This window comes from Ictalurus punctatus, chromosome 23 (genome assembly GCF_001660625.3).
Source record: "Ictalurus punctatus breed USDA103 chromosome 23, Coco_2.0, whole genome shotgun sequence".
Taxonomy (NCBI): domain Eukaryota; kingdom Metazoa; phylum Chordata; class Actinopteri; order Siluriformes; family Ictaluridae; genus Ictalurus; species Ictalurus punctatus.
In genome coordinates, this window is record NC_030438.2 from 19658632 (window position 1) to 19683368 (window position 24737).

Sequence of the window (24737 nt, forward strand, 5' to 3'; positions counted from 1 at the left end):
GATTCTAATAAATATACTGACATCTTTCCAGAGGTGTGTGTGTGTACAGTGCCAAGAACCTTTGTTTGCGTTTGCGACTTTTATTGTAAAATCGCCAACATCCGGTTTCCGGTTAGAACCTCATAACAAAGATGGCGGCCGCGGAGTTCGAAAATGGAATATATTTCGTGGTAAACAACATTCCTGTAAAATTTCGCTCGGTCGATCTGAGAAATTATTTCAGCCAGTTTATAGAAAGCGGGGGATTTTTGTGTTTTCATTACCGACACAGACCGGAAGTGAGAATAAACACAGCTGAAGCAGAAAATGCTCAGCGACAGACACAAAAAAGGACAGAGGAGGAAGAAGAAGAAGAAGAAGAGGAGGAGGAGGAGGATGGAGGTGAGAAAAAGAGCGAGGTGAAAGCTGAAGCTTCGTGTTGTTGTGTTGTGTCTGTGAGAGGAAGAGAAGCGGAGCGCTTTGTGAAGATGTACGGCGGAAATCAGTGGATCGACTCGAAGGGAAACTGGCTCGTAAAGCGGTGTCTGATCCGGAGGATTAAAGTGTCCGATCACACCGGTGAGTTTCTCTTCCATTAAAGATACAATCTGTGATTTTTAAAAGTGCTCCCAAGCTTGTGATAATCGAACCTCAGAAAAACCGTAATTCGCAATATGGACATGTAATTAGACCTCCTAGTTTTCTTCATCTTAGCTTTCTGATTGTGTTTTCATTCCGACCCGGAAGTTAACCCCGCCCCCAGCCCCACCTGAACCTGCTCATCTCTAGCCCTTTGTCAACATCAAGGACGCCAGCATGTGAAATTAACTTAATTGACAAAAGTGTATATATAGTAAAGACAGGTAAAAAGATGTTTTAAAAATGTAAACTTTAAAAATGAATTAAATAAATTGGAAAAGTAAAAAAGTCGATGGTTAAAAAGTGATTTTCGGGAACGATTGCAGCTCGTTTCAGAGACGAAGCTCCGTCTGTAAGTGAACCGACTCACTGTTGCTTCTTTTCCCGTCGCAGATCCGGACGTGTTCCCGTATAAGACGAAGGCGGAGCTGAGGCGTCACACTGCGCACACGGCGTGTTTCACTAAAGCCGATCTACACGCCCTGCCCGAGCTGACTCCGCCCGCTCTAATGCCCGCCGGTAACGTGGGCACACCGGTCACCGTGTTCCTGCAGCTCATTCAGTCCTGTCGCTTCCCTCCGCGCCTCATCCGCAAACTCGGCCTCACCTTCCCCAAAACGGGGTCGCACCGTCGCTACGGCAACGTCCCCTACCACTACAACACGGCCGTGGTGACGGCGAGAGAGGAGAGTGTGTTCACTGCGGGAGGGGTAGAGATCTGCGGCCCGGGGGGTGTCCCTCCACGGACAAGCGCTGAGAAACCTAGAGACGGGACGCACGAGAACCAGGACCGGCCAATCAGAGCGGACCGGTCAGTGGCAGGGGCGGAGATGGAGGAGGAGGAGGAGGATGAGGAGTCAGGCCCAGACGATGTGAGTAATTTTCATACCGTGATGAAAATATAATAAAAGACACAATTAAAGGTTTTATTATTGTTGTGGTGCAAAAATATTGGCACACGCCTACGCTGAACAAGTTGCACAGGATCTATGTACGGATCACTTCCTGTTGTGTTGCACTGAAACAGTACAAGTGTGTGTGTGTGTGTGTGTGTGTGTGTGTGTGTGTGTGTCTCAGGACGATGATCGGTGTGAGGAATGGGAGAGACACGAGGCTCTGCACGAGGACGTGACGTCTCAGGAGAGGAGTAAAGAGCGTCTGTACGAGGAGGAGATCGAGCTGAAGTGGGAGAAAGGAGGATCGGGCCTCGTCTTCTACACCGACGCTCAGTACTGGCAGGAGGAGGAGGGGGGTCAGTCACCGCACTGCACATCTGCACTAACATCTGCACTTACATCTAACACTCGCTTTTACACAACCTGATTAGCAGCACAAAGACAAATCATCATTTAAATATTTAGATTTATCCAGGTTAGTTTTTCCTCATTTTTAAAGCATAAAATATACAAAGTAAAGTAAATACAAATAATTAACACAAGTTAAAAAAAAATGCAATAAAAGTAAATAAAAAAGGTCATTAAAATGTTAAAACCATCATTCAAATATTTAACATTTAAAAATTCAAGCAATTAAGAAAGGGATTAAATGTTAAAGCTGTATAAAATTGTTTAAAAATGACAAATAATCAAATATTATAAATGAATAAATAAATAAAAAAGGGCTTAAAAATGAAAATAATAATAATATACTGTTGATTTAAAAAGCCTGAAAGTTTATCACATATTCAAGTTAAAATACAAAATAAAAAAGCAGATTAAAGCTGTAATAAATAATTAAAAATGGCAAATAATTAAAATAAACTACACAAATAATTAAAATGTATATAAAATGGATTTAAAAACCAGAAATTATAATTTAAAAAACCCCGTAAAGAGTATATTTATTGTAAAAGATCTGTCACCGTGTAACGGATTCTTTAACTAATCGTATATGTTCAGGAACGGAGCTTTGGGTAATGTTTACAGCTGTTGAGGTGGTGAATTCCCTTCGACCTTCACCTTGAAGCGTGACAGGAAGTGCTGAGTGAGGCTCGTTAACCGTGTGGTCATTACACCGCAGTTAAATCCAGTCCGTAGTAACAGTGTGCACTTCATGGCCCTTCGTTCCTGACTCGTTTTGATCTTTTTGTAGATTTTGACGAGCAGACGGCAGACGACTGGGACGTCGACATGAGCGTCTACTACGATAAAGGTACGATAACGATTTAAACAAACAAACTGGAAAAGCTGTCATCATCATGAGTAACTCTGAGCCATGAAGAATTTTATTTCATGCCACTTTATTTCTAACTGCACGTTGCCGTGGTTACGACGTTGCTGCCGGTCAGACGGAGGAGACATGGACTCTAGAGACTACGTCCGCATGCGCTACGAGAAGCGACTGAGGGACGGCGTGGAGCAGCCGGAGAGCAGCCAGCAGAAAATCGGCATCTTCGAGAGATTCACTAAGGTAAAGAACGTTTCGCCGCGTTGATCTCTCACGATTACCATTTGAGGAAAAAAATATATCATGATAAACGATTTAGTCGTCCAGAGCTGATAATAAACCTAAGTAAAGATGGGAAAACGAGCGTTTCTTCCTGTTTAGTTTCTGGAGAATAGCGGAAGGGGTAGTAATGTAGTCAGGAGCTGCTTGCAGGCAGTGGCAGTCAGGAAAACTCTGCTGGATGCGGCATTATTATTATTATTATTATTATTATTATTATTATTATTATTTTTTTAGATAATTCTGTAATGCGCAGTAAATAGTGAACAAAAACCATAACGTAACATTTTTCCTGTAGTCGTTTTACAAAGTAGAAATTTACAAATCAACATGGCCGACATTTTGAACGCTTTCGAACGCGTCCGAGTGCTGACCAGCAAAGGAGAGCAAAAACAAACACAGCATATTTAATCGCTCGGTTAAATGATCAACATTAACGTTATTGTAAAAAGATCATTTGATTTACATGTAGGCCTGTGTCTAACGTTAGCTTCGTGAAGCACAGATACGCCCTGCAGATACACGCTGAGAGATTTGATTTCCTTCATATTAACGGACTCAAAACGTTTCCCGTGGCAGAAAGTGTGGACGGCGGCGTGTTAGTCGTCAACTCGACAGCATGGGATACGGAGGAAAGGGGCGGGGCTTTCAGTTAATATCGAAACGTTAAATACGCCTATGCACCTGTCAGTCATTCCAGGTTCTTACGTTGATTGGCTCGTCTGTCGTTTTTATTGGGGGAGAAAAAGATGGCGTAAAAGAAGGCGTAGTTTCGAGTTCGGACTCGTACTAGCGTACTCCTGTGTTTGATTTCAGAGTTTGGATGCAAAATATAATCAGAGGGAAAAACCGTCATCGGATATCGTGGCACCGCGATCTCGTGTAGAGACGATTAAATCATTATATCGCTCAGGCGGAGTGTTACTGTAATGCTGTACACGGCAAATCTGATTGCTGAGGCTGTGTGTGTGTTGTAGGGCGTGGGGCGGCGTCTGATGGAGAAACGGGGCTGGAAAGATGGCGAAGGACTCGGACATTCTCGCTCAGGGATTCCCGAGGCTTTAGAGAGCGAAGGACAGCATCCTAACTGTAAGAGAGGCTTCGGGTGAGTTCGTGCACTTTATTTATTTAATTTTATTCTTTTTGTTATTTTATTTATTTCCTCGCGCTAATGATGCAGTGGTGTGGTTTTTTTTTTTTTCTCAAACTGACTTGTTTTTCTTTGCAGGTATCACGGGGAAAAGCTCAGCTCTTTTCAACCGCTTAAAAAACCTCGGCCTGATTTTCACATATCCACCGTTTACGACGAGCCGAAAGACATCGACCGGGGCGACACACTCCTCCGCCGGCAGCCGAGCAGCAGCATGAAACACACACACTGACCTCCGGAGGAAAGCGCCGAGCCACAAAGCTGACCTTTTTAATCGGTTTAGAATTCAAGAAATGTTCTTTTTGTTTGTGTTTTCTTTTTGTTTTGTTTTTTTGTTTGTTTTTTAGGTCTTGTATTGGATTAGAGGTCTGAAATGATATTTATATCCCCTTGTTTTAAAGGGTGTTAATTTTTGTTTTGTTTTTTTTGCATCATTTTGTGACTTTAAGTACCAAGAAACAAAATGTCTGTGATGGGAACTGTGACTCTTTTCAGTGAGTCAGATTCATTTGGCTCATCTCAACAATGAGTCGATTCTTTTGACTCACAAATGACTCGTTGCCGTTATTCATTTACTAAAACATACACTTTTTACAATATTTTGACCAGTGATTGTTTTTATTTAGCTGAAATTGTTTCATGAAACCTGCACTACAAATCAGAATGGACAATTTGTGCTGCTGTGTCTGTGCTTTATTATAAAGATTTATTTTTTACTACTAACGACCCAGTCAAACATGTCAATAATGAAAAAGAAAAATAATTTAGACAAGAAATGTTACCTACACTTACTGCTCTGCAAAACGTTTTATAGTTTAAAATGTTGTGAAAAGTTTTTAGTGAGATGTTTAAACTGAGCAAGTGAAGAATATTGGCAATTATTTTTACATAAAAATAACTTCTATTCATAGTATGGTATATTAACTTTATAATTATTATTAAATTAACTAACATAAAAAAGATGTATGTTAGAAAGATACTAAGAGGTATCTAAAAAGAGGTAAATTCCCACCGTCAAACAAAGAACTGTACTAAAAAAAATTGAATCTATTTATATTTATTATAGTTTTAAAACAAAATAAATAAATGTGGTTATAAGAAGTGTTATGCAAGAGTTTTAACATACTCTTTAAATATACTCCTAAAAATAGTGCTTTATTTCATTCATTTGTCAAAAATTTATACTATATTTGGAAATTAATTTTAAAATAATGAGCGAATGAGTTAATGAATAAATAGGACGAAAAAAAAAAAGTAGTCAGGGTACAAATAAATATTTTTGTTGATGGATTTTTAAACACTTTCCATTCATTGTGAACTTTTAAAAATGATTTTTTTAAAAATGGAATGTTCAATGAAATAAAAAATAAAAATCTATTATAAAATGTTATATGCAAATACATAATTGAGTTGATTTAAATAAACAAAATCTGGATTTTTCTACTCACGTTAAAAAATCCCCCACAAACAGTTATATATTTTTATAAGAGTTATATTTGGTAAATAAAGGTAATACACTAGAATGGAACAGAAAATATTTTACAAATGAAAAGAGTTATATATATTTTTTTATATATCTAATCTTTATCTGATGTAACGCTGTTGTATTGAGTGCCACGTCACGGTGGGCGGAGCCTCAGAGGAATCAAAATGGCGGCCACCTACAACAGCTTCAGTTTGTAAGTGTTCACTTTAGCCACATAACTGACTGTTAGCGCTTTATAACTTCAGACTGCTGTGTGTCATTTCTGCTTGTTCGTGTTTGTACGGAACGCGTTAGTTTTTACATTTTAGAAGAGAAACTTAGCATTTGGTCTGCTAGCAAACAAGTTCTTTTCCCTGTAACGCTGTGCATCTTCGCTAATGTAATGCTGACGGTGTGTTAAGGAGAGAAATAACTGATGGCAGGCAGTGAGACGGATTTCTGGATGATGACAGAAACAATGCACGATAATCTTCACACAGACTCGAGTTTACCTCTCCAACAACTTGTTAGTCATCTGCAAGGTCTCAGCACAGCCCGTGAACACACAAGAGCAGCTTTGAGGTGTTTTATAAAGCAAAGATCTTTCTTTTCACACTTTCACAGTCATTAAACAGATTATCATTGGACTATTTATTTAAAATTTTATTTTGAATGATTGTGGATTTTTATGGATATTTAAATAAACCCAATATTTTCGAGCCATATGTTGCTGCTTGAGGAGTTTTGGTGCAGTATGCACTGGTAAAGGAAAAGCCCACATTTTCTTGAAACACATGAGATATGATGATATTGAAAGAATTATGATGTGCTCGGGGAGAATTTGTTGGTTGGAGTTGTATTTGTGTTAGTCCTGTGATCAGTCAGCAGTTGTGTGTCGCTGTGATGTCACAGGATTTGAGATTGTTATTGTTTGTGCAGTTATAATGAGGAGTAAGAGGGGAAGAACGTTCAACACACTCAGTATAAATGGATAACGCTCACGTTTTGGTGTTTGCTCCTAAAAACAAAAACTTGCTGCTCATGCTGGACTTGAAATCCCAGAATGCAATGCAGCTATACGACAGAGAGAGTAGTTCGCGATCTATGAGATGATTAAAGCACTAAAGCGCCGCTGCATCACTCTTTTAATGTAGACATGGAACGAGGGCTTAATCCGTCCGGTGACAGAACAGCATTGTGGGTGATGTAGGAAGGCGTGGTTAGAAGGTGGGATTGTCAGATTGACTGCATCGTGGATTCAGGATAAAACTAGCGCTTAAAATCTCAAATCAAACGCAACCCAACAGGTTTTGTCTGATCGTCTGTGTTTGTGGTAACGGCGATACCGTGCTTGTTAACGTACTCGTCCTCTCACCTGTGTCTCCTTTCCCCTGTAGGCACACGGCGCCTGAGAAGTTCTACATCGAGGCGTGTGACGATGGCGCTAACGAAGTCCTCGCTATTGACCGGGTGTCTACGGAGATGACGCTGATAGGTAGGACAGGAGAAACGCTGCGAGACGAACGCTGCTGAGTTTCTTCATCCAACAGGGGTGTCTAATCTAATCTAATCTACATGGAAGATTAATGTAATTTATTATAATCCAGTCTAATCTACAGGGATGACTAATGTAATCTAATCTACAGAAATGTCTAATCTACACAGATGATTAATGTAATCTAACCTACAGGGATGTCTAATGTAATCTAATCTACTGGGACGACCAACATAATGTATTCTACATGGACATATAATCCAGTCTAATCTAATCTACGGGTAGGAGTAATGCTATCTAATCTATGGGTTCATCTAATGTAATCCAATAAAATCTACAGGGATGTCTAGTCTGATCTAATCTAAATTAATCTACAGGGATGTCCAATCTAAATTAATCTAGATTAATGTAATCTACAGGAACATTGATATAAACTGCACTAATCTACAGGGACATCTAATCTAAATTGATTTAATCTAGTCTAATCCGATGTGTAATTTACATAAATAGAATAATAGAGATATTAGTCACTGCTACGCTGAGTTAGTAGGCTAACATGAGCTAACTCTGTCAGTCCCAGTGAAGGAGGTGTGGCCTCTGGGTCTGTCAATCACAGTGAAGGGGGTGTGGTCTCAGTGTCAGTCACAGTGAAGGAGGTGTGGCTCCACCCCTTTAACTATAACTGAGTGTATAAAGGTGTTATAGCAGGTGGAAGTGTAATAATAATAATAATAATTCCAGGACACACTTTCCTCCTGTGTTTGTGCTGCAGGGATGAAGGACATCCCTCCTTCAGCAGTGACCCGGCCGATATGCGGCATCATGGGAACGATACGGCTGGTAGCAGGTCAGGAGCGATTCTCACTCTCTGTTCTAAAACGCCAATGCTAACCGAAGGCTAGTTTGCAGCTAGCATGATTTAACCGGCGTAAGTAGTTCTAATGTGATCCCGTCGCCATAGGGACGTACCTCATCGTCATCACCAAGAAGAGGAAGGTGGGGGATCTGCTGGGACACGCCGTGTGGAAGGCCGTGGAGTTCGACGTGATCTCCTATAAGAAGACGGTGCTGCACCTCACAGACACGCAGGTCTGGAAGCGTTCTGGGGTTGAGTTATCTCAGAGTTTAGTCTCGGTACAGGGCGTAATGTTCGTTTTGTTGAACCTGTTGCACTTATTTAACAAGCATTTAAAAAAAATTAAGCTTCTGTAATGTTCTTGATCGTTTAAGATGCAGGACAACAAAGCCTTCCTCGCTATGATCAACAACGTCCTGAACACAGACGGATTTTACTTCGCCACCGACTACGACCTCACACACACCCTGCAGCGCCTCGCCAACACCAGCCCCGAGTTTCAGGAGATGAGTCTGCTGGAGAGGGTGAGACAGACAGAGAGAGACAGAGACAGACAGAGAGAGAGAGAGAGACAGACAGACAGAGACAGAGAGAGAGACAGACAGAGAGAGAGACAGAGAGAGAGACAGACAGACAGAGAGAGACAGACAGACAGACAGAGAGAGAAACAGAGAGAGAAACAGAGAGAGAGAGACAGACAGAGAGAGACAGACAGACAGAGAGAGAAACAGAGAGAGAGAGACAGACAGAGAGAGAGACAGACAGACAGACAGACAGACAGAGAGAGAGACAGAGAGAGAAACAGAGAGAGAGAGAGACAGACAGACAGACAGACAGACAGACAGACAGACAGACAGAGAGAGAGACAGACAGAGAGAGAAACAGAGAGAGAGACAGACAGAGAGAGAAACAGAGAGAGAGAGAGACAGACAGACAGACAGAGAGAGAGACAGACAGAGAGAGAAACAGAGAGAGAGAGAGACAGACAGACAGACAGAGAGAGACAGACAGAGAGAGAGGTGTATGTGAGGGTGTGATTTTGTAAAACAAAGACAAGTTTGAACTTGTGTGTTTATTTGTGTGTGTATTTTGTGTGTATTTATGTGTATTTTGTGGCGTGTAGGCGGATCAGAGGTTTGTGTGGAACGGCTACTTGCTAAGAGACTTCAGCACACAGCCTGAGGTAAACACACAGCTGCTCAACATCCTACTGAAGATCTGTCTGTCTGGTCAGTGCTTCTGCCTGCCTGGCTGTCAGTCATATATATCTACACACACACGGCCGGTCAAAAGTTTGTGGACACCCGACTGAAATGTTTTCTCATAATCAAAACCCTATTGATCTGAAGGTGTATGATTAAATGTGTGAAATCGGTTTATTTCAATTTATTTACACATAAAAAATATTGGTTTAAACAGACGACCCAGAGAGGAATATTCCGAAGAGCAGCCGATAAGAGTCCGGCGCAGGTGTGAACTCCTTTAATACTGTTTAAAATTCATCTCAAAATTCCTCAAGAAAACGCCAAGAATACGTTTCTGGAACTTCTCTGCAAAAACTGTGTCTACTCTGAAGATGCTAAATACTAAATTATTTTTGATTTATTTTGGATTTTTTATCACAACATAATTCCCATAGTTCCGTTTGTGTTTCTCCAGAGTTTTAATGACTTTATTGTTATTCTAAAAGTGGAAAATAAGTAACTATAGAATGAGTGTGTCTAAACTTTTGGCCGGTAGTGTGTATATACGGAGAGAGAGAGATTGACGGGTAGACGGTCAGACAGACAGGAGGACAGATGCATGGACAAATTGGACAGACGGACGAGCGTACAGATCAGACAGATGGGAAGATCAACCAGACGGATGGACAGCGCACTGATAGAACAGATGTCTGGGCGGATCAGACGGACGGGTGGACAAATTGGACAAACGGATGGGTGGACTGATGAGACGGGTGAACGGACAGATCGTCCAGATGAACAGCTAGATTGACGGTTCAAAGATGACCGACAGACAGATTGATCAGACAGATTGATCAGACAGCCATGTAATTAGATTTAAAAAGTAAAACCTGCACGAAGAGTAAATGACTGTTTCCTTCCTGCATCAGTAGATTGAGTTTTTCACTCTGTGGTTTGTTTTGCAGCTGCACAGGTTCGCCTGTCCTGTGATCCACGGCTGTATCCTTACACAACTCAACACGTATCGCTGCATGTAGAACAGACCGATGTAGTTTTCTTCACGTTCACGATTTCACTGAACATTCTAGCAGTTTCCTGCACTAATATATCCTGATCCGCCTCACAGCTGGAGCAGCTGTAGTAGTAAAGGATCTTCTCTCTCTCTCTCTCTCTCTCTCTCTCTCTCTCTCTCTCTCTCTCTCTCTCAAACCTCCTTAACACCGCACGCTCTCTCAGTCATCGCTATGAAGTCCTGCTGCATCAACGGGAAGATCTTCGACTGGAACCTCATCTCCAGGAGGAGCTGCTTCCGCGCCGGCGTTCGCTACTACGTCCGAGGTGCTCGCTCGGTCTCTCGCTGCTCGCGTTAACCCCTTTAATCGCACGATACCGTCTGGTACCACGGTCCCGCTAATCAGTCCGTCTTTTCAGGGATCGACTCCGAGGGTCACGCCGCAAACTTTGTCGAGACGGAGCAGATCGTTCAGTACAGCGGCGCCAAGGCCTCGTTCGTACAGGTGAGTCGTACGAGACGGAACCAAGATCTGACCGGTTCTTCTAGATCATGAGTTCATGTATGATCTTTACCAGATCTGATTCATTCCCTCAGACCCGTGGCTCCATTCCGTTCTTCTGGTCCCAGCGTCCAAACCTCAAGTACAAACCCAAACCGCAGATCAGCAAGAGTGGCAATCACGTGAGCTGTTATACATTTTTATATATATATATATATGCACGTGTGTATATATAGATATAAATTTTCAGTGTAGGAGTATGTGTAAGACAGTATTGTTATTTTCTCTCTCGGCCACAGCTGGATGGTTTTCAGAGACATTTCGACTCGCAGATCATAACCTACGGCCGACAAGTCATTTTAAACCTGGTGCGTACTTCACGTCTCGTCCTGCATCTAATTTACCCGCGGTATCGTGTTTTCTTCAGATTACAGGCTACGATGTTTTGATTTGTGCACGTGTCTCGCGTAGATTAATCAGAAAGGTTCTGAGAAACCTCTCGAGCTCGCCTTCGCCAAGATGGTGGAGAGTCTCGGCAACGGCATGATCAAGTGAGTAACTCATTAAGGGCTTTATAAAGGGGAAGAAGAAAAAAGCCCCAGCACCATAACACTCAGACTCGATCGTGTGTGTGTGTGTGTGTGTTTCTTTTCGTGTCTTCCTGCAGGTACGTGGCCTTTGACTTTCATAAGGAGTGCAGTAGGATGAGGTGGCATCGCCTGCAGATCCTGGTGGACACCGTGGCCGAGCAGCAGGCCGAGTTCGGGTACAGTCTTGTAGCTCTGTAGCTCAGATACGCACAGCGCAGGTTCAGTAGACGCGGAGTTCATTGCTAACTCTGTTAACAGCTTCTTCCTGGTGGACTCGGCCGGAACGGTCCAGATGCAGCAGGAGGGGACGTTCCGTAGCAACTGTATGGATTGTCTGGACCGGACCAACGTGGTGCAGAGCCTCCTGGCCAGACGATCGCTTCAGGCTCAGCTGCAGGTGGAGGCACATCATAAACACACCACGATCTGATGATATGTTTGTGTGTTAATACAGGAGTGTGTGTGTGTGTGTGTGTGTCTGTAGAGTTTTAATTATGAAACAACAGTATTAGCATCTATATAATATACATGGATCCGGCTTTCCTTTTACACAAACATCATGATCGCGATTCTCCACTTTCCACGATACGCAATATTTATTACGATTGCAATGTTAATATTTGGTGAGAAACTTCCAGAAAAATAGTAATAGTTGTGCTGCGTTTTAAAAATAACCTGAGGAAAACCTAAAAAAAAGGTTTGAGGATGCTGTTGTTTTTAATCAGTGTCTTTTAAATATCTTTAAAGCTTCAGCCGCTTCCGGTCAGTACTTTGTAATTCTTGAAAAGAAATGAAAAAACATTTAAGAATACGTGTGATATCTTAGAAAAGTATGATCTGTAACGTAGTTTTATCACGACGTTCATATAGTACCGTTATGGTTATTTCTCCCAGCTCTACTGTGTGTGTGTATGACACGGTCTAGGGTTAAGTGTTAATTCTGCGCTCATTTTGCTGTATATATTTAATTTTATATAACGTCAAAGTTTGTTTGTATGAAATGACGACAGTGTCCACTTTGAGGCTAATATCGCTCGAGATTATAACACGATGTACGTTTACAGCCTCGGGTTTGTATCCGCTGTAACATAAGTGACGTTAGCAGATTGTTAGCCAGGCGCTGTGGGGGTGTAAGAGGAATAAAACACTTACCATGGGGGCGTGCCGTTCTAGGAAAACGATCAACTTCGGACTGCGCTTTATATAACAGGATGATGCGGAGTGTGTTGTGATTATCGTGAAACGTACGTGATTATCTCGTGGTCTTGTTTCCGGCTGTAGAGAATGGGTGTCCTGCATGTTGGACAGAGAATCGAGGATCAGGCTGATTTTGAGAAGATCTACAAGAACAGTGAGAGAATTTAAAATACGTTTAAGATAAGTGTTTATTACACGGTATGTTTCATAACGTGCTCTTCCTCTGATCTGGTTTCTCACCGTGGTGTGTATTTACACACTCTCTCTCTCCCTCCCTCCCTCCCTCCCTCTCTCTCTCTCTCTCTCTCTCTCTCTCTCTCTCTCTCTCTCTCTCCCCCTCCCTCCCTCTCTCTCTCTCTCTCCCCCCCTCCCTCTCTCTCTCTCTCCCTCCCTCCCTCTCTCTCTCTCTCTCTCTCTCTCTCTCTCTCTCACTCAAACCGTGTGTGTATGTAGTGTGGGCCGACAATGCTAATGCGTGTGCTAAGCAGTACGCTGGTACGGGAGCGCTGAAGACAGACTTCACACGGTGAGGCACCTAGCAGGTCCAAAATTATACACTTTGTATTCTCTTTTATTTCTATACAAAGTGTGTGTGTGTGTGTGTGTGTGTGTGTGTGTGTAGGACAGGGAAGAGGACGCAGTGGGGGTTGGTGATGGACGGCTGGAACTCGATGATCAGATATTACAAGAACAACTTCTCAGATGGATTCAGACAGGTGAGGATCGGCCTGCACACATGCGCGCGCGCGCACACACACACACTCTCACACACACTCACTCACTCACACACTCATCACTATCTTGTCTTTCTTACTTTCGTTTTTCTCTCGTACAGGACTCCATCGATCTGTTTTTAGGAAACTACGCCGTGGATGAAGCGGACATGAGCACTACTCTCCATGAAGCCAAAGATTGGAAGTTCCTCACGGTGAGAAACACACACACACACACACACACACACACACACACACATGAGCGCAGAGTCGCCCATGTTAACTTTTGTGTGTCCTCTAATCAGCGTGTTTGTGTTTCGCCCTTCAGCTGCCAATCATCATGGTGGTGGCGTTCTCCATGTGTATTATCTGCCTCCTCATGGCCGGTACTTTTTATCCATTTATCTCTACATTTAATATTAAAATGAATCCACACCTTCTGACTAATCAGAGTCCAGAATTCAGCGGCATGTTTTAGGCGTTTAGATGGATGTGTGTGTTGACGTGTCTGAACCCCCCCCACACAGGTGAGACGTGGACGGAGACATTAGCGTACGTGCTGTTCTGGGGCATGGCGAGCGTGGTCACGGCCGGCGTGATCCTCTTCAACGGCCGAGATTTCGTTGACGCGCCCAGGCTGGTCCAGAAGGAGAAGATGGACTGAGAGTGCGTGTGTGGAAAGCAGCTGGGTCCCGTCGACTCTTCATCCTCATCCTCATCCTCAGCCCCGTCTTCGTCCTCGGGACTTTCCTTCTCTCGTCTGCGCCGTGACTGGAGCCTGTACTGAACGTTGTCATCATCGCCCATACTGTCACGATGGAAGAGGCACGGAGGAGGAGGAGGAGGAGGAGGAGAAGAGCAGGGGCCAGGCGGGGCCAAACAGGTGGGCGTCGGCAAGACTGACTTGAAACCACGCCCACACGCTGCTCTCCACACTGCAGTCTCATCTCAGAGGAACAGCCCGGACTGAAGAAGGCGCTGTTCATCAGCTCAGAGCTACACTGGAGAAACCACATCTTTGTGACCCTTCGACATCACACACACCATAATGTAGCTTGTATTTTAGTATCATTTGAAACAGTATGGAATTTTTTTTTACTCCTAAAACAAGGTTCCTAGCCCCTTTCTGGCACTCATACGGCAAATCCGGCGCGGGCGATATGACAATATTTGATCATTTATCGTGATATATCTCGGATATCGTCTGTATCGTCTTTTAGACACTAAACCCATTTGCATGTGTCGTGAAAGATCTAGACCGATCCTAGCTTCTGTAAAGTGTAAGCACTGAAAAGATAAATATTCGACAGCATCCTGTGTTCCAACAAAAAAGAAACTAAATCAATATTGTGATGTATGTATCGTGTATCTGGAAAATGTCCGAAGCGCTACGTGATTATTTTTATTGCCGTATCGCCCGCCTCTGTGCCAGAATTCAGTCTGATATTGATATTCAGATATGTTTATGTTTCAGTTGCCATGACGATCTGTTGATTCAGCTTTACGTTGCCTCTGTCAAACCTTACGTTAAAGGAGCGCTTTCGGCCAAAAGTGAAACGTGCACGTATGTCCAGAACAAAAGCTCAGACGTGCCATCCTGCGCTCAAAAATACGCCATGTTGTCATTTTTCCTCACAATAAATACAAAAAAACAAACAGATAAACCGATCGATATGAACGATTGACAGCCACGAAGGTGTTTTGAATTCTCGGACGTTAATTGACCCGCTGGAAGCCACGCCCCTTTCGCTTTCTGCAATAGCGCGTGGAGAGTGTTTTGAGTTCATTGGCGTGAAATAAAATCAGCGTATGTTCGACTCGGCTAACGTTAGACGATTGTTTAACTTTATTTACTAGGGATGCACCAGATTTTGGGGTGGGGGTGGGACAATCCCATTGTGGGCAAAATATGTTTTTTGGTCAGAAAAGACAAAAGGGTGAAAATTTTAACTGAATAATGATATCGTCTTTTTTTTTTTTTTTTTTAAATTACATAAACGGTTATCGAATCAAACGCGGATCGCAACTTTAAACTTTGCGACCATTTAAAAGTGTACATTTCATTTTTGGCCTTTAATGCTTTAATAAGGATTTAATATCACACGAGTGGCCACTTTCAGAACAAGAATATTTCAAGAACAACATCCTGAACCTCAGCAGCAAGAAGCCGCACACTCCGATCAGTCGTATTAGCTGCCTAACTTCTTAATGATCTAGCTTGATAGCTAATAAAGTTACTTCAGCAGTCTAGATGTTATAGTCGGCCGATCAAGTGTGTGCATGCATATATATATATATAATATAAAATTATTATTATTATTATTTTTTTTTTTTAAGTTTATTGCCTTTGTTTTGCCATGTAATGCGGGAAAAATCCCCCCCCCCCCCCCCCAAAAAAAAAAGAAAAAACAAAACAAAACAAAAAACAGGATTTGGACTGAGCTAGCCACGTGTAGCGGTTTGCTAGCAGTCACGTGTTCAAGCATTTCTAACCCTAACAAGGTACAGACCTCAAACACCTCAAACAGAGACTGGGAGATACTAATGTTTTAATGTTATTTAACGTGTGCCGTTTTCTTTTCACCTCATCTTATTATTTTGTTTCCATTGAACTGTTTTATGTCGTCCAGCACGATCAAGACCGATACAAAATGTGCCGATACGAAATGTTCGCCGTGATAAATTGTCTAAATTCCATCGCGTTTCGTACATAATATCCCTATAGTCATATAAACATATAGCGATATGTTTATATTGAGGTTTTTTTTTTTTGTTTTTTTTTAAATTTTATTAGCACCGACATTTTTGAATATGGCGCAAGTTCAGTTAGCGGTTAAAACATTTTATGGTGTAATTTTAGCCTTAGGAAGTAATTTCTTAGAAATTGACCAGCAGATCTGAGGAAAATGTTGACGTTCTTGATAATTTTGTCTCGTTTCCACGATCACTGTGCCTTTACAATGTCCGTATAAACGACTTTTAAGTGCCGTGTGCTAGCTGGTTATGGTTTTAGCTTCAGGCATTAGCCGTATTTATTCCCACGACGTTAATCAGCTGAAATTTGAGTGTCTTATGTGTGACTTCGAATGTTGAAAATGTTTACGAGTTCCATGTAAACTGAAAACGTTATTCAGTAATCAGAGTGACGATTTTGTCGACCATGTTGGTTTTTTGCCCCCCCCCAGAACTCTTCATATGTGAACGGAATTATACCTAAAGTAAGAGAGCTTTATCCTGGAGCAGTCTCCTTATAAACTCTAAACATATTATGCACATGCCTAGTGACCAGGTTTATCTGACATGCCGTGAGTTTCAAGACCTAGTGGACTGGGACCAAGTAAAAATTCCTCGCCACCGACCTGTGCCACATTATTTTATTTTTTTTGGTGCATTTTAACTTTGTAATTCTTTGTAAATTCCACGTTGAATGGATCGCCTGCCTTAAGCCGGTTAAGAAAGACGTGTACGTGAATACCACCATCTTGCTTCTGTCTTATCAGAGAACGTAAAAGCACCAGTGGTTAATTTTATTATGAAAATGACAGTTGTGTCTCTGTATTGTACCTCCTTTTTCCAGTAGCTTCTCAGATCTGAATTTATGGACTTCCAGATCAATCAGTTGGACATTTAGAGCCTCGGCCAAATCCTCCGTTCAGCTAGTTTTGATGCCAAACCTTCACGCATCACTTTGTCTAATGCATTATAGATATTTAATTAAAGCTGCACTAGGATTAAATCTGGTGTCTGGTGTCTCTCTGCAATCTTCCCGTACACCAGGTTCACTTGTTGAGTTTTGCACTAGGACACAGTGGAGCTTGATTTACTCATCTGTATGAATGTAAACTTTACCATACAACCGATCACTGGAACGTTGTCTGGGAATCACTTTGTTTCTCAGGACAGTTTGGTGTCTTCATAAATTCCTCCTAGTGTTTGAAGTAGGCCCAAAGTGCCTACAATGGGCACGTGAGCATCAGAACTGGACCATGGAGCAATGGAAGAAGGTGGCCTGATTTGATAAATCATGTTTTCTTTTACATCGTGTGTGTGTGTGTGTGTGTGTGTGTGTGTGGCTTTCATGAGGAAGAGATGGCACCAGGATGCACTATGGGAAGAAGGCAAGCTGGTGGAGGGAGTGTGATGCTCTGGGCAATGTTCTGCTGGGAAACCTTGAGCCCTGGTGTTCATGTGGATGTCACTTTGACACGTACCACCTACCTAAACATTGCTCCAGACCGTGTACACCCCTTCATGGCAACGTTATTCCCTAATGGTAACCAGTGTGCTCTTTCAGCAGGATAATGCTCTCTGACACACTGCAGAATATTTTATGTTTATATTCATTCAGGAACGGTTTGAGGAACATAAAGAGTTCAAGGTGTCGACTCGGCCTCCAAATTCCCCAGACCTCGATCCGATCGAGCGTCGGTGAGATGTTCTGGGCAAGCAAGTCCGATCCATGGAGGCCTCACCTCACAACCTGCAGAGCTTAAAGGTTCTGCTGTTAACGTCTCGGCGCCGGATACTCCAGCACACCTTCAGAGGTCTTGTGGAGTCCATGCCTCGACGGGTCAGAGCTGTTTTGAAGTAGACGGGGACCTACACTGCATTAGACAGGTGGTTTTAAAGTTACGGTTGCTCGGTGTATAATGTACTATAGCGCTGTGGTGTAGTTGAGTTCTGCAGTTCCTGGAATGACCTCCAGATGGCAGCACGTGCAGGGAAAGTGTGGAAAACATTAACGCAGAAGAAGCAGAACTGTATCTCTCGTGTGTTTGTGTTTGTGCTGAAAATTCACAGAACTTGGATCTAATGTTATTGTTCCGTGTTTACAGCCTGGCTTTATAGTCCACATGTATACAGGTACTGCATATCATTTATGGACGTAGTGGTTTTTTTTTATTATTATTTCTGTTTGTTTTTATCGCTAGAAAATGAAGCTAATTTAATTTTTCCTCCTTCTGTTTGTGTGTGTTTATGTTAATCAGGTATTTAAGTATTTCCTGTTTGGTCGAGAGAGAGAGAGAATATGTTTGTAGAGCTGAACAGCATCCTCAACACCAGCCCTGATGACGTCACACAGGTACATGAACTCCTGAGGTTCTCCTTTGTTCATGGATATTATAAATCTGATTCATTCTTATAATTATAGTGGAGTGTGATGGGATTTTCTCTCCCTCTCTCTCTCTCTCTCTCTCTCTCTCTGTGTGTGTGTGTGTGTGTGTGTGTGTGTGTGTGTGTGTGTGTGTGTGTGTGTAGAGAGAATTTATCCTGCTGTCAGACAGGAAGGCAGATGCGTCTTTCCTCATCCATCACTACCTCAGCTTTTATCTGAAGGGTAAGAATTATAATAATAAATAAAAATAAGGGATAACGTTGGTGATTATGATGACGTGGTATCAAGATAAATCACGCCGCAGTACACAGTTCTGAGACATCGCAGGTATTCTGATGTGTTTCTGTAATTTTCTTTCATTAATGGTCGGAAGCAACTGATTCTAATTAGTTTTTGATTTTATTTTTAGAATTTATTAAAATGATTATTATTATTATTATTATTATTATTATTATTATTATAAAGAGACTGGAACGTGTTTTATAGTGAGAGAAGCAGGAGAATTCCGATTCTAGAGTGGTGGTTTTGTTTATGCGTTAATGTGGGATGTGAATGTTGTGTTACGGACTTCACGTCTGTGTGTGTTGTGTTATTGTTTGTGAGAGTTGTGTCGTATTTGTTGTGTGTTTGGCTGTTGTGTATGTGTGTGTATGTTTGTGTGTTGTGTTGCTGGCTGTACGAGTTAGGCTGTGTTGTGTATGTTGTGTTATTGTTGTTTGTGTGAGTTGTGTTGTTTTTGTGTGTTGTATTTGTGTTTTCAGCTGTTGTGAATATTGTTGATGTTTGTATGTGTGTATTGTGTGTTGTGTATTGTCTGTGTGTTAAGTTAGTTGTGTTTTGATGGGGTTTTTTTTGTAATAGCGTGTGTGTGTGTTCTGTTTTTTATTGTTGTTGTGTGTGTGGTGTACTGTTATTTGAGAGTTGTGTTGTTTTGTGTGTTGTGTATGTGAGTTATGGTGTGTGTGTGTGTGTGTGTGTGTGTGTGTGTGTGTAATCTCACAGTAAAGCAGTTGAAGTGTAAATGTACTTTATTTAGAATTAAGCGCCCAGTTTAAAAGTGATGTTTGTGTAGAATTGTCCTGAAGTCTAATCTTGGTTTTACTCTCGGTGAGACGTTGTGTTGTTGTGGCGATGTTATTTTTGTGCAGCTGGCTGTAAAGTGTGTTTTGTGGGCCTGGTGCAGTCGCTCAGTCACTACAGCGCCGTGGCTCAGAGGCTGGTGAGTACACGTTTCATTTCATTTACTGCCGCTTTAATGAAGCTGATGTTTTACACATCGACGCGTAAAAGATCATCAGATATGCTCATAGATATTATCAGAGCTTCATGTACATAATTATTTATTACTAATGATGAAATAGATACTTGTATTAATAAGTGTGTGTGTGTGTGTTACAGGGAGTGAATCTGGTGCAGGCGAGAGAGAAAGGTCAGCTGGTGTTTGTAGAAGCTCTGAAGGCCTCGGCTGCGGTGATGCTCGACCAGACCGGCGGTGATGTAGCGCAGATGTTCGATTATCTCAGGTCAAACACACACACACTTTTCCTCTTTCACTCACTGTGCTTACCTGCATTTATTACTGCTATGTATTAAATGATCTGTCTATTTTTACTCTTCTTTACTCTACTCTACACGACACTCTGTCTCTCTTAGATTTTGTTAATTCTGTCTTTCTGCTTATTTATCTCATTATCTCACGCTCACTGTCCGACGGTCCGCCTGTCTAATTTATATCTCTGTCTTTTGGTCTGTCTGTCTGAGTGTCTCTCTGTCTATCTCCTGTCTGTCTGTCTGTCTGTCTTGGTCTGTCTGTCTTGGTCTGTCTGTCTGCCCAGCTGTCTGTCTGTTGTTTTTAAATCTGCCTCAGACATTAATGTGACCATCTCTCTCTGTGCACTATCATGATGGCATTCTGTGTGTGTGTGTGTGTGTGTGTGTGTGTGTGTGTGTGTGTGTGTGTGTGTGTGTGTGTGTGTGTGTGTTTTCGTTTGTTCAGATCCCCGGTCCCGGAGCTCAGAGCTCTGTTTGAGTTTGTGCGTGCCTCTCTGAGTCAGGCCGAGGCCGAGGCGGACTCGAACTCTCCCCCGGTGCTGATCGTGGATGATCTCAGTGTGCTGTTGAGTTTGGGCGTCAGCGTCAAAGCCGTTCTGGACTTCACACACTACTGTCAGGCCGCCATCTGCTCCCAGCTCCAGGTGTGGGTTCATCTCACACACACACACACACACACACATACACATACATACACATACACGCGCGCTATCTGGAGTTAGCAGTTCAGATTAAACTGCTGTGTGCGTGTGCGTGTGTGTGTGTGTGTGTGTGTGGTGTGCAGGGCTCTGTTGTAACTCTGGTACGATGTGACGACGATGATGATGATGATGAAGATGAGAGCTCCAGCCATCTCCTGCGGGCTCTGAGTCATCAGTGCACCCTGTCTCTGCGTGTGGAGGGGCTTCGGACCGGTTACTGCAGGGACATCCACGGCCAGGTACGAACACGAACATGAACACACACCAGGTATAGGAATCATCACACACTTCATCTCTTACAATCAAATTCTGGATTGTGATTGGTCGGAAGGTGTTGATTCATTTTCTATAACAGCAGCTGTGACAGTAGCGCAGCTGCACATCACGTCAGTGAGATGAGGAACTAAACTGTTTCATGGATGTTCCACAGAATTCAGTGTCACTGGAAACATTTTAAAAAAGCACGACGTGTTCAAAAAAAAAAGATCAACTTTTGGGTGATGATAAACTCCAATCTCCACTTCCTCATTCCACTTCGTCACTCGGTGTTCTCTATGAACGTGTGTGATGTTTTTCAGGTGGAGATTTGGTGGAGAGGAACAGGAGAGAACGTGCAGAGCCAGAGAAAGATCTTTCAGTACAAAGTTTATGATAAAAGCGTGTCCTTCTTTGCACCGGGAACCTCGAGTGCCGTGCTTTAACAGCTCACCATGAAGACTGATAAAGATGATGATGATGATGATGGAGGACTCGTTGTGTTACTCGGACTTGTTGTGTTACTCGAACTCTGATGGCTCTCAAACTTCTTTAGGCTTTTCATATGAATATATTTTCCTTCATAATTTTCAAAGATCTCTTGATGTCTTTATATTTTTTAAACAAATCTCTACACTCATCCACTGAACAGAATTATTGGAGGATGTGTGATAAATTTTATTGCAAAATAGAAGGTGAATCTGGTGAATTTCTTTTGAATCAGTTCATTTATACTGAATTAAAAGAACAGCCAAGGATTATGGAAAATGATGATTCAATGTAAAAAAAAAAAAAAAAGTCAACTGTTGCTGAAGAAACAGTTCTTTTCATTGAATCAGATCAATAGGCTCAGCTGATTTAAAACAGTCGACTCTGAGTCAAATTATATATCATTTTATCGAAAAGAGCAAACTCGCTAAAGTGAATCATATTCACTTTTTCAGTGAATCATATCAGTTGGTTCAGCTGGTCGCTACGAGTCGACTCTGAATTGCATGATCTGATTCACTTAAATGAGTACTGTCACCAAGGAAATAGATTCCTTTTTTCAGTGAATCTGATCATTCGGCTCAACACATCGTTACGAAACGACTCAAATGAGTTGAATGATTTGATTCACTGTAAATGGGGCGACTGAATCATCGACTCTGAGTAGAATGATCCGATTCACTGTAAAGCGCCAACTGTTTAGCCAGTAAACAATTTGACTCAGGGTCGACTCTTTTTAATAAGCTGAGCCAAGTGATCTGATTCGGTTTCCTCTTTTCAGTTAATCAGATCATTCGGCTCAGCGCATCGATACGAAACGACGCAAATTTGTCAAATCATTTGATTCACTGTAAAGGGACAACTAAATAGACACTGAATCCAATTATTCACTGAAAGAGCAAACACTCTAAAGAAACAGTTTGCTTATTACAGTGAATCGGATCACTTGGCTTAGCTCATCGATACGAATAGACTCTGAGTCGAATGATCTGATTATCTGAAAATAGCTACCTGTTTCTTTAGTGACCACAAGATGGCGGGGTTTGTGTGTGTTTTATTGATGGCAGGTTGAAGTTGAGGGTTCATGTTGTGTACACACACACACACACACACACACAGAGCTAACATGAGCCTGTCAAAATAGTGCATATGTTCGACTCTGTGCTTCAATACCCTGCTTTATTAAAAAAAAAAAAGTAAGAAAAAACTCCCCCGCAGCACAGAACAGCCAGATTGTGAAATAAATCGCGTGTAAAGGAAGGAGAGAATCCGTTTCGGGTGAGTTTGACTTTCCTGCAGTTTAAATGATGAGAATTTGGTGACATTTTAGTTCCTAAGCGCACTTGCAGCTTGGGAAAGCATGAGTGCTAACAGTACTGCCTATGCTAACCGTTTTAGCCGCGAGTAAGATGTCTAGATCCGGTTCCCCCCCGATAAAAATAAATAAAAGACATCTTATTAGCAGATAAATAAACCACTGTTAGTTCACAAAATGTGGTGTTTAAATAACCGAATACGCTTTTAAACAGACCGGGTTTTTTTTGTTGCTTAGCTTATTAGCCGGCTAATGCTATGCTATCTAGCTTACCAGCTAACTCCATGGGAACGGGTTCAAATGAATGAATACTGATTGTTTTTGTGTGCTTAAAATTCTATTAACGGCTAACAAAACTTAAACCTTATATATACCTGTGTGTGTTTATTCCCGGTGTAGGATTATCTCAATGAACGAATATGAAAGAAATGTGTAATAATTTGCAACGCCTAGTATTTTATTTATTTTTGATTTAAGAGGAGTTTTAGGAAATTGATGGCTGGGTCGAGTGAATTCTCTTATTTTGGCGCTCACGGAGCTGAGATTGTGGCTCATTGCATCACCGAGTTTGTTTACTGGATAAAATCTGAATCAAGTCTGAATAAAGTCCCTGGCGGGAAAATATGAGTCAATATGAGTTATAATATATGTTCCATTCTGAGGAAATGTGGGTGTTTATGACGTGTTTAAGTGATGAGTGTGTTCTGAACAGGGTTAGGGTCCTCGTTTGTGTGAGACACTGGTGTTTTGTATAGAAGTCGGGAATAAAGTGCACACGGTGTGTGTTGTGCTGCTGTGGTACAATAATCAACTCTGTGGTGTGATCGAGTCGACTTACTGTCACCTCTGGATCCAAAATGTACCATTATTCCCCCCCAATATCATAACAGCACGTCCCGAAGTGTTTTACTCCTCTTACGCCACGCCGAACGACTGAGATCGAAGAGGAAGAGGACCGAATGAAGAGAAAATACGTCGTTAGGAATGAAAGAACGAGAAGGAAGGAAAAGAGACAGGACGAAAGAAGGAACAAATGAGAGTTTGAAGGAGGGGAAGAAAGAACGAACAGAACGGGGGTCGTGTAGTGCGGCAGGACGAGAGAGTTTGTAATTAGAGGAGAATTTCAGTGCGTTATTTGTATTTCGCGTTTATTAAGGGCGTGTTTCTGTGTGTGTGTGTGTGTGTGTGTTAGGTGCCCGGATGAACTCCGGTGCTGCCCAGTTGGAACACAGGAGCCCGATGGCTGCCAGCTGACCTTTGACCTTCGACCTCCAGGATGATGTCGGTCAGAGAGCGGCTCCGCCAGAACATCTCGGCCGCCTTCTACCGGCACGGTCTGCTGTGCGCCTCCTACCCGGTTCCCATCATCCTCTTCACCTCCGCCAGCATCCTGGCCTGCTGGTGAGTCACATGACCACCGAAACTCCCGAAATTCCAAACTGACCCGAAAAACGTCCCTCAGAAGTTCTGCTGAGAAGCTCAGAGGGTCTGTCTTTCTTTCTGCCTTCCTAACCTTCCTTCTTCCATCCATCCTCCCTTCATCGTTCTGTCATTCTTTATTTCCTTTTATTCTGTTCATTCGTTCGTTCTTTCCTTACTCTTCTTTCCTTCCTTCCTTTCCATCCATCCAGCCATCCCTGATGGAGACGGACTCTTCAGGAATGACAGTCCTAACGTCAGTCGTGTTGCTTGATGATTCTTTCTATTTGAAAACGTTATGTAAATAACGGGCTACGGGTTCTCTCTCCGCTCTGTGAGAAGCTCTCCCTCTGCTCCGGTTGGAGAAGATAAAAGTAATGACATTTTTGACGCGGTAGCTGACTAACCTCGGCTGTAGGTTCCAGGGCGGGGCGTAATGGGGCGGGTCTAAGGGGATTTCAGACAGACGTCAGTACAATCACCACCTCTGGTGAAGTTATTATTTCAGGTTACAGAACCTCTGAACGTGGGCGTCTCGGTTACGGTACAGGCCCTGAACTGGGTTCTTTTAACGGGTTCCGTCGCACTGACTGATGGCGAAAGCAGTTCAGAGAGGATCAGGAGATCAGCGCTGTTTATGATGTCAGTCTGAAGCCCTTTAAAA

General features: G+C 42.4%; 4 protein-coding genes across 6 annotated transcripts in view; all 4 read left to right on the forward strand.

Annotated features, from left to right (window-relative positions):
• The first annotated feature begins 90 nt into the window (after positions 1 to 90).
• Positions 91 to 4936, forward strand: gpatch3 (G patch domain containing 3). The gene is made up of 7 exons (XM_017452918.3): positions 91 to 558; positions 1012 to 1490; positions 1696 to 1870; positions 2710 to 2769; positions 2906 to 3027; positions 4041 to 4168; positions 4292 to 4936. Exons 1-7 carry the CDS (start codon positions 132 to 134, stop codon positions 4443 to 4445), a joined length of 1545 nt encoding a protein of 514 aa, XP_017308407.1. The 5' UTR covers positions 91 to 131; the 3' UTR covers positions 4446 to 4936.
• Positions 4937 to 5809: 873 nt separating this feature from the next.
• On the forward strand, positions 5810 to 16963 carry sacm1lb (SAC1 like phosphatidylinositide phosphatase b). 2 transcript variants are annotated; one of them, XM_017452914.3, is made up of 20 exons: positions 5810 to 5892; positions 7076 to 7173; positions 7946 to 8020; positions 8135 to 8262; positions 8404 to 8553; positions 9153 to 9212; positions 10179 to 10212; positions 10450 to 10551; positions 10645 to 10730; positions 10823 to 10909; positions 11027 to 11095; positions 11199 to 11278; positions 11395 to 11493; positions 11576 to 11714; positions 12599 to 12668; positions 12968 to 13040; positions 13137 to 13230; positions 13350 to 13442; positions 13556 to 13613; positions 13755 to 16963. In XM_017452914.3, exons 1-20 carry the CDS (start codon positions 5864 to 5866, stop codon positions 13889 to 13891), a joined length of 1761 nt encoding a protein of 586 aa, XP_017308403.1. In that variant the 5' UTR covers positions 5810 to 5863; the 3' UTR covers positions 13892 to 16963. The 2 variants fall into 2 exon arrangements, with proteins under 2 accessions (XP_017308403.1, XP_017308402.1); XM_017452913.3 differs by lacking the exon at positions 5810 to 5892 and adding an exon at positions 5915 to 6260.
• elp6 (elongator acetyltransferase complex subunit 6) lies at positions 8687 to 21445 on the forward strand. Of its 2 annotated transcripts, none has more exon segments than NM_001200527.1 (8): positions 8687 to 8713; positions 18257 to 18310; positions 18487 to 18565; positions 19492 to 19562; positions 19742 to 19866; positions 20340 to 20538; positions 20679 to 20834; positions 21174 to 21445. In NM_001200527.1, coding segments are annotated over 7 exon segments (807 nt in total). In that variant the 5' UTR covers positions 8687 to 8713; the 3' UTR covers positions 21297 to 21445.
• Positions 21446 to 21741: 296 nt separating this feature from the next.
• The window catches only part of scap (SREBF chaperone), a 20892-nt gene continuing 17896 nt past the window's right edge, over positions 21742 to 24737 (forward strand). Inside the window, exons 1-2 of the mRNA XM_053674780.1 lie at positions 21742 to 22617; positions 23847 to 24055. Of these exons, the coding sequence (XP_053530755.1) occupies positions 23931 to 24055 (125 nt within the window). The 5' untranslated portion in view covers positions 21742 to 22617; positions 23847 to 23930. The remainder of the gene's footprint in view (positions 22618 to 23846; positions 24056 to 24737) is intronic.